This window comes from Hevea brasiliensis, chromosome 8 (assembly GCF_030052815.1).
Source record: "Hevea brasiliensis isolate MT/VB/25A 57/8 chromosome 8, ASM3005281v1, whole genome shotgun sequence".
Classification (NCBI taxonomy): Eukaryota; Viridiplantae; Streptophyta; class Magnoliopsida; order Malpighiales; family Euphorbiaceae; genus Hevea; species Hevea brasiliensis.
This window is the reverse complement of record NC_079500.1, coordinates 75,046,164-75,055,478: the sequence shown is the minus strand read 5'-3', so window position 1 is coordinate 75,055,478 and position 9,315 is coordinate 75,046,164. Positions and strand designations below refer to the sequence as shown.

Below are 9,315 nucleotides of genomic sequence, written 5' to 3'. Positions count from 1 at the left end.
TTATATTTTTAAATATATTAGTTTGAGAATATTAAAAAATAATTTAAAATTAAATTTAATAAGTTTTAATAATAAAAATATTAAAATAACAAAATAGATTCTTTCAAATTTTATTTTTAACAGCATCGAAAGTTAGGGGTATGCAAACGGTTAATTCGGTTCCGAAGCGAACCCAACCGATAAAACAAAAAACTGAAAATAAAAAATTTTAAAAACTGAACTAAACTGATTATTAAGAGAAAACTAAACTAAATCAAACTGATAAACATCAGTTCATTTTTGTTTTAAATCGATCAAATCAAATTTTATAAAATTTCAAATTTTTAATATTAAATCTCAATAATAAAGATATAAAAAAAAATTTAGAAATCAAAACTAAAAAATTTTAGGGTTTCCTTGACACACACATATATATTAGTAATTTTTGATTAGGTTCAATTTTTTTATGAAAATAATCGAATCGAACTGATTAATTAAAATTATCAAAATTTATAAATTAAATCAAACCATTAAATTTTAAAATTAAATTAATTGAATCAAATTAACTTAATTCAATTTAATTTTTTAATTTAAACTAAAATCTACTCATTCTTATCAATATTTAAAATAATATTTTTATTTAAAAAAATAATTTTGACGCTTCAAATTATATGCGAAATAGATAGATATAAATAAAGTAAATAAAATTTATATAATTTTCAAAGGTTACGTGGGAGAAACATATTGGTTATGATTATTGTGACTACAATAGTTGTTTACGCATTGAATACTACCCGCCGTCGGTTAGTGGCTACTCGGAAAACCCTAATTAGGCCGCTTTTTATATCTTTAGCTCTTCGTTTTGCTTTCTCCTCTCATCTCTAAAGCGGCCGCCTCCGTAGCTCTCTTGCCTTAGCCTGCGTTTTGCTTCTTCAAGGTACATTTTTCTCTACAAGTTCACTTGTCTCTCTATTTGGTTGCCGGGATATGATAGTAGAAAACTTGTGTATGAAGAATTTGATTATCTAATTAGTGCATGAAGATGTGAAATGCTTGGAAATCTAAATTTGGGTTTGGTGTGTTTGACTGCTCCTCTATTATTTCCTGTGAAAATCCGGGAAAAGGGATTTAGTGGGAAGTTCGTATTTTCAAGTTTTTCTTCTCGTAGGTTCATAGTTTGTTTTGGGTATTATGGTTGGTTTTTTCAGTTTCTAAAGGGTAGTTAAATGCTAATTATTTTTTTTCTTTGGTTTTCATATGTTTCTGAATTTGAAATGCATTTATTCAATTTTCCAGGATTTTACCGTGAATTAGTTTATTTTGAAAGTGGTGAGCTTTTTCATGTCGTAGTTGATTTTTTAAGTTGCTGAGAGATTGAGAGAATGAATTTTATGGTTTTGAAGATTTTTTTTTTCAAGATTAAGTGTGGTTGAGTTTATCCTGGAAAGGATATTAAGGTTATGGTTGATATTTCCATTTTTTATTCTCTGAATAGGAGTATTCAATTTCAGCAAATCAAATACAATGCAGTCATTTGGTTTCCCCTGTTATGTGAAACTGGAAACAGTTAGCTTTTCAATTACCTAACATGTACCAGTCAATGGACTATATAACTTGCTTTATTTTGAGCTGGTAAGCTTGCCCTGCTTAAGCTTTATTACTGAGTTAGGCATGTTCGTATGTTAGTTTCTAGTGGCACTGGTTCTTTTTGAAGATGTATCCCAGAACCTGGTAGCATGATAAAGGTTTAGTTGAGTTGAGATTTAGTATTAAACTGTACCATTGTGATAGTTTAGACATTCAGGTTGCAGAATTATCAGTCAACTAGTACAAGTAGTGTTAGTTAAAACTCTGAATGTATAGTTCTGTTGCTTTATGCTGTCAAAATTATTGTGAAGTAGATTTATTGAGTTCATTTATTATGTATTTGACCAGTGGGTCATACTAACGGTATTTTTTTTCTTGCAGAGCATAAATGCCATGGTTTTTCTTATTTTACTTCTATGATTTACTAGATAAGCTAGAGAATAATTATAATTTGTATTCTTTTCTCTCTTTGCTGCAACAACTTAATCTCCAGATGGGTCGTGTTCGCACTAAGACTGTTAAGAAGTCCTCTCGCCAGGTCATTGAGAGGTACTACTCTAAAATGACCTTGGACTTCCACACCAACAAGAAGATATTGGAAGAGGTTGCCATCATCCCCTCAAAGCGGCTTCGTAATAAGATTGCTGGATTTTCCACTCACCTTATGAAGCGTATTCAAAAGGGTCCTGTCCGTGGTATCTCTTTGAAACTACAAGAGGAGGAGCGTGAGCGTCGCATGGACTTTGTGCCTGAAGAGTCTGCAATTAAGATTGATGAGATTAAGGTTGATAAGGAGACAATTGACATGCTTGCTGCTCTTGGCATGTCAGATATTCCTGGGCTTGTTGAATTTGAACCTCAGCCTTTGGTTCCTCCCCAGGTCTTTGGTAGGGGTCCAGCTGGTGCTCCTGGAAGGAGGTTCTGAGGTAATTGATCGATACAGGATGTTCAAGCAAGAGAACTTTAGATGATGTCATTTCATTGCTAGTTACTTTCTGTGTTTGTTCTGGAAATTATCCTAAATGGATATGGTATTTGAGGTTTTAAACTGGAGAATTTTAGTTGATATTGAAGTTAAGGAATGATATGATAGTTGATTGATGCAGATGCCTAAGGCCTTTCTTGCCATTGTTTCAATTATTTCTTTGTTTTGTCAAATTTTATGGACTTTGATTTTCATAGTTATTGTTTGTTGGATTTGCTGTAAATTGTGGTTTGGTTCACTGTTGGTAAACCATATGATTGTTTGCTTTAATGGTAAGAGAAGTCATCTCTGGATTGCTGTGTGGCATTTTTATTATCAATTGATTATGCAACAAAAGAGGGGTTAGGCTTTACAGATATTAGAAATTGTGATATTTCTAGTTGAATTGGGTAATGAACTGATCTTAATATATATGTCATTATCTTGCAAACACAGTAACTGCAGATTCACATTTTGGCTAAATTCTGAAGGAAGCATTTCATATTGTGTCCATGGGTAGATGCGAAGCATTCACAGGGAATGCTTCATTAAATCTTTCCAACATTCTATTTGTTGGGTGCTAAGATCAGTGATATAATTTTGCAACATTTAATAACATTGCCCAAAATCAGTTTTGTAGAATTTCTATTGACCTGTGTGGTTGGTCATTGGAATTTGTTTTGTGTTGATAAATTGAATGCAAATTTACTTGCTTTTGTGGGGCTATGGATAGTGTTAACACCAAAAATTAATTTTAGGTGAAGAATTTATTTAATTAATTTTTTTAGATTAATTTTATTTTGCTAATTAAATTAGAAGTGATTAAATTAATTAAAGTTAGTAGTGAATAATTATCTGAGGAGAGCAGTAAGGGAGATATGCTGCAATGTGAAAGGGCCTTCACCAACCAACAACCATAGCAACTCATACTCAATTCAGTCAATTTAGTCAGTTTATTCTTTCAACTGTCTTGTTATTTTCAATTTCAAACCTTTGTTATTATTTTTTAGTATTTTATTTCAATTTCTAATTTCGTATTTATTCAATCAAATTTCACTATATACAAAGCCTTTTAATTTCAGTCTGCATTTATTTTGAGTTGAATGAGGAATTCATGGCGAAACTGTGTTTATTGTAGTCAATTTTCATTTCGTCTGATTTAGAAGTTAGAGAGAGTGTAATCTTGTGGTCGATATACCCGATAGGCAGCAAGTCTGCTTTTTTCGAGTTATTAGTTAGCTGGTTGTTTTCACAGCAAAGAATATTTTGGCACACCTAGTGGGACTCAAGTCTCAACATTACAGATTCTACACCTCTTCACTTTACTAAATGTTGCAAATTATTTTTAGTATTGGTGCTCAGTTTCAACTCCGCCTAAGTAGTTTGCGCTTAGCCGGTCCCAAGCCCGGATAAAGGAGGAGGGTTGCGGTAGGTGACAACCAGCGTAAAAATTTCGTCACACCCTATGATATGGATTCAAATGATATAAACGTTGGGGCGTCCTCTACTAACGACGCGCTACATCGGAGCCCGGGTGTAGTGATAAATATGCAAGGGTGTAGGGCGTTCACCGAAAGCGACGCGCCATGCCGGCGCCCGGGTGTGGTGTTAAGTGAGCAAGGGTTCCCACATCATGGACGGGTGTGGGTAAAGAAGTTAGTCCATAGGACAGATAGTAGAACAAATAGTGGAACAGAACACAAGATAGATATAGAAAACAATAGAAGATATCATAGAAGGAGACCAATTAGGAAGGAGCAAGATAGGAGGAGGATCAGGGTTGGTACTTGGAATGTTGGATCACTTACAGGAAAATTGATGGAGCTTGTGGATACCTTGGAAAGGAGAAGGGTGAATATTGCTTGCATTCAGGAGACTAAATGGGTAGGAGAGAAAAGTAAGGAAGTGGGTAATTCGAGTACAAACCGTGGTTTCTGGGAAAGGAGAGAAATAAGAACGGAGTGGGTATAATCATAGACAGAACATTGAAAGACGCAGTAGTAGCTGTGAAAAAAGTAGGAGATAGAATTATACTAGTAAAGCTAGTACTAGAAGGAGAAACAATAAATATAGTTAGTGCTTATGCCCCACAAATAGGACTAGACAGTGAGAGTAAACAAAGGTTTTGGGAAGATATGGATGATTTAATGCAAAGCATACCGAATGAAGAGAATGTTTTCATTGGTGGAGATTTGAATAGACATGTAGGAAGTGATAGGCAAGGTTATGAGAATGTTCATGGAGGTTTTGGTTTTGGCAGTCGAAATGAGGAGGGAAAAAGCATCCTGGATTTTGCTATGGCATACGACCTAATACTAGCAAATACATACTTTATAAAAAGAGAGTCACATTTAGTGACTTTCAAAAGTGGGCAACATAGAAGCCAAATCGACTTCCTCTTAACCAGGAAGACAAATAGAGCTCTATGCAAGGATTGCAAGGTCATTCCAGGAGAGGCTTTAACAAGTCAACATAGGTTGGTGGTCTTGGATGTCAAGTTTAGGAACAATTCAAGTAAGGTTAGAAGAAATAGTGTAGCTCGAACAAAGTGGTGGGAGTTCAAAGGAGTAAAGCAAGTGAAGTTCAAAAATGAGCTTATCGAGTCCGAAGTATGGAAGCTAGATATGGAGGCCAATGATATGTGGATATAGATGGCATCAAAGATTAGAGAAGTAGCTAGTAAAGTACTTGGAGAGTCTAAAGGAAATGGACCACCCTCAAAAGAGAGATGGTGGAATGAGGAAGTACAAAAGGCAGTGAAGAGAAAAAGGGAATGGTATAAGAAATTACCTAAATGTGATAATAATGAGGCATATGAACAGTACAAGATAGCAAAGAAAGAGGCAAAAAAAGCAGTTAGCCAAGCAAGAACACAGGCCTTCGAAAAGTTATATGAGAAACTTGGAACTAAAGAAGGGGAGAAAGATATTTATAGATTAGCAAGGAGTAGAGAAAGGAAATGTCAAGATCTCAATCAAGTTAGATGCATCAAGGATAAAGAAGGAAAAGTGTTGGTAAAAGATGAGGACATTAAAGAAAGATGGAGAAATTATTTTAATGATCTCTTTAATAATAGTCAAAATGGTAATAGCGTGAATATAGATTATAGAACAATAGAAAAGAATGTAAATTATACTAGAAGGATTCGATCTTTAGAAGTAAAGGAAGCACTTAAGAGAATGAAAGTGGGTAAAGCCTGTGGACCCGATGAAATACCAATTGAAGTGTGGAAGTATTTGGGAGATATGGGAGTGGCATGGTTAACTAAATTATTTAATAAGATTCTAAACTCAAAGAAAATGCCTGATGAATGGAGGAAGAGTATTTTAGTACCTATTTTTAAAAATAAGGGAGACATACAGAGTTGCTCAAACTATAGGGGAATTAAACTCATGAGCCATACTATGAAGTTGTGGGAGAGAGTTGTGGAGCATCGACTACGTCATGATACTTCTATCTCTCTCAATCAATTTGGTTTCATGCCGGTCGTTCAACAATGGAAGCGATCTTTCTCATTAGAAGTTTGATAGAGAAATATAGAGATGTGAAGAAAGATCTACACATGGTTTTTATTGATTTGGAGAAGGCTTATGATAGTGTTCCAAGAGAGGTCTTATGGAATGTGTTAGAACAAAAGAGGGTATCTATTAGGTACATACAAGTATTGAAAGATATGTATGAAGGAGCAACTACTATTGTGCGCACAGTGGGAGGGGACACAAGTGATTTTCCAATCTCAATTGGATTACACCAAGGATCAGCCATAAGCCCTTACCTTTTTACATTAGTTTTAGATGGAACCGATGAAACATATACAAGAGAGTATTCCTTGGTGCATGATGTTTGCGGATGATATTGTTCTGATAGATGAGACACGAGAAGGAGTCAATAGGAAGCTAGAACTTTGGAGAAGTACTCTAGAGTCAAAGGGTTTTAAGTTAAGTAGAACGAAGACAGAATACATGCATTGCAAGTTCAGTGAAGGCCAAACTGGTGATAGGGAAGGAGTTAGTTTGAATGGAGTGGTACTGTCCCAAAGTAATCACTTTAAATATCTAGGCTCAGTCTTTCAAGTAGATGGGGGATGTGAGGAGGATGTTAGTCATAGGATTAAAGCCGGATGGTTGAAGTGGAGACGTGCCACGGGAGTTTTATGTGATCGTAAGATTCCCAATAAATTAAAGGAAAATTTTACCGTCTGACCATACATTTGGCTATGTTATATGGTAGTGAGTGTTGGGCACTGAAAGAGTCGTATGCATCTAAGATAAGAGTTGCAGAGATGAGAATGTTAAGGTGGATGAGTGGCCATACTAGACTAGATAAAGTCCGTAATGAGAGTATTAGAGAAAAGGTAGGAGTGGTGCCAATTGAAGATAAGTTGAGAGAAGGGAGATTGAGGTAGTTTGGTCATGTGAAGCGTAGACATACGGAGGCTCCAGTTAGACAAGTAGAGCACATTAGGTTAGAGGATAGAAAGAAAAAAAGGGGTAGACCTAAATTAACTTGGAGGAGAGTAGTACAACATGACTTAGAAGCATTAAACATTTCTGAGGATTTAACCCAAAATCGTTCAGAGTGGAAAAAGCGAATCCATATAGCCGACCCCAAAATTTTGGGATAAAGGCTTAGTTGAGTTGAGTTGAGTTGAGTATTGGTGCTCAGTTTCAACTCATAACCATAGTACAATTTTCTATTATTTTTCTCTTTTTTACAATGTTTTCACTCGAAGTTCCTCAATGCCACTAAAAATAAAGTGTTTTAGGAAAGATGCTGGATCTGATGACATGGTGGAAGGTCCTACAACTGTAAGTCTTAGTATGATAGTTCCCCAAATGATAGAGTATTACGTACAAGGATCAGTTCCTCAGGGAGGGCAAACCCAGAATCCCAATCCAAACTCAAATCAGACACAAGCTATGCATTACCATTGTTACTGATTCAAATCAGGAGCAAGGTGAGATGACTCCTGTCGTAGTTTATAACATTGGTGCACCTTCTACTGCATAAGTTTTATAGAAAAGCCTCCAAAGGCAAAAGAAAAAAATTGATGAAATCCTAGAGAACCTCGCTTCAATGATAAAACAAATGATAGAAAAGCTAAGAACCTCAAGGTCCCTAGTAGTTCCCGCATCATTCAATGGCCAATTCCTTAAGGCCTGAGAATTCAGACTCTACATCCGTTAATGTCAAGGAGCTCAAGAAGCACCAGCCTAGAGTTCCTCAGGATGGTATAAACAGCAGCGTCCTCAAAATGAATAACAATACCAACCTCCACGCAGGAGGGAAGCACAGGTGGTGAACCAATCTAGAACACCACCTCAGCACAACTATGCCTTTGGGTTCATTCCTCTGTTTTCAATTTCAAATAATTTAGTCCCCGTCTTTGTTCTGTTAACAACTTAGTCATTTCATCCAGATTTGATTCAATTTACCATTAATTATAGATTAAATGACCAAAGCACTCTTAATTTTCAAATTGAAACAATTAAGTGCCTGGAATTTTGTTTTATAAAATGGTTCCTCAATCTAAATTTTATATTTAAATAGTTGGTGTTTTTCAATTTAAATTGTTATATACAATAGAAGCGTATAAACTACAAAAAAATAAAATAATAATAATAAATAAATAAACACACAAAATATCAATATTTACATGGTTCAACTTTTTTCATATAGGACTATATTCACGGACATACCATCTACCATTATCTTCGATAATAAATCATGCACTACAAGTTTAAAATTATCTATTCATCAATCCAATTATACTCAAGAAAACCCTCACATCAAATTGTTCATAGTAAATATATTAATTAGTCTTTTTTATTCTCTTTTAGACATAAAACTGAAACACCCTCATCGTAGGTAGTCCGTACGTTCTACTGTTCTGACGACTAACATTTATTTGGACAGTCAAAATGTCTGGAACTACATTTAAACTAGGGTGAAGAGACATAAATTGATGAAATAAAGACTAAGAAAAATTAAGGGAAAATAAAAGAAATGAAATGTAACTAGGTTAAAGGAGTCGAAACCGCGGCGATGGGTGACCATACCGGAAAGTCACTGCGTAGATAGTTGATGACCCCAGACCTGTGAGGAGCCCTGGGACATAATTTCTGGGACGTAATTAAAGGTTTACTGAGGTATAAATGACATTGAAAATGTCAAAGAAAATTTAGTTAATTGGTATAGGTGAAAATAAAAATGAAATAGACAGTATAAAATTTAAGGAACTGTCAGATCGGGGATTTAGTTGGTATTATCAAAAAAGGTTGACTATAACCCGAAGAGGGGCATTTTGATCATTTGGCACCTAGAGTCGACTTTTGACCTAAATATCCATTAAAATGAGTGATATTAAAATTTTAAAAATCCCATGAAAACATGAAACTATATACAATGTAATTAAAGGAACATGAAATAAATTATTATAAATATTAAAACTTTAATTATTATAATTAATAATTTAATTTATAGTGGGGTATATATAGGCATAAAATGACAATATTTCAACCACTAAGTGCCATCTTCTTCCTCCCAAAACATCCATGGCCGAAATTCCTTCTTGAACTCTCTCCTCAATTTTCATTTTCTTAAGCTTGAAATCCTCTCTTCTTTCACCATATCTTCATAAGTTCCTTCATTAAACTTCATCTCCATACCTTTGAAAGACTATAGGCAGCCAAGAAAGAAAGGATTAGTGAAGTTTTAGCAACTTGAAGAATTGTGTCACACCCTATCCCTCTGTAAGGCATAACATGATTTCGTAGTATACCTAA

General features: G+C 34.7%; 1 protein-coding gene across 2 annotated transcripts; it reads left to right on the top strand.

The window, feature by feature from the left end:
• Positions 1–761: 761 nt before the first annotated feature.
• LOC110633139 (40S ribosomal protein S17-3-like) lies at positions 762–2,671 on the top strand. Of its 2 annotated transcripts, none has more exons than XM_021781638.2 (2): positions 762–916; positions 2,060–2,671. In XM_021781638.2, exon 2 carries the CDS (start codon positions 2,060–2,062, stop codon positions 2,489–2,491), a length of 432 nt encoding a protein of 143 aa, XP_021637330.1. In that variant the 5' UTR covers positions 762–916; the 3' UTR covers positions 2,492–2,671. The 2 variants fall into 2 exon arrangements, with proteins under 2 accessions (XP_021637330.1, XP_021637331.2); XM_021781639.2 differs by having other exon boundaries at positions 767–916; positions 1,948–2,671.
• Positions 2,672–9,315: the final 6,644 nt, after the last annotated feature.

Excerpts from the sequence above, each read along its gene's own strand:
- LOC110633139 (XM_021781639.2), top strand. The coding sequence starts at position 1,955 with ATGCCATGGTTTTTCTTATTTTACTTCTATGATTTACTAGATAAGCTA.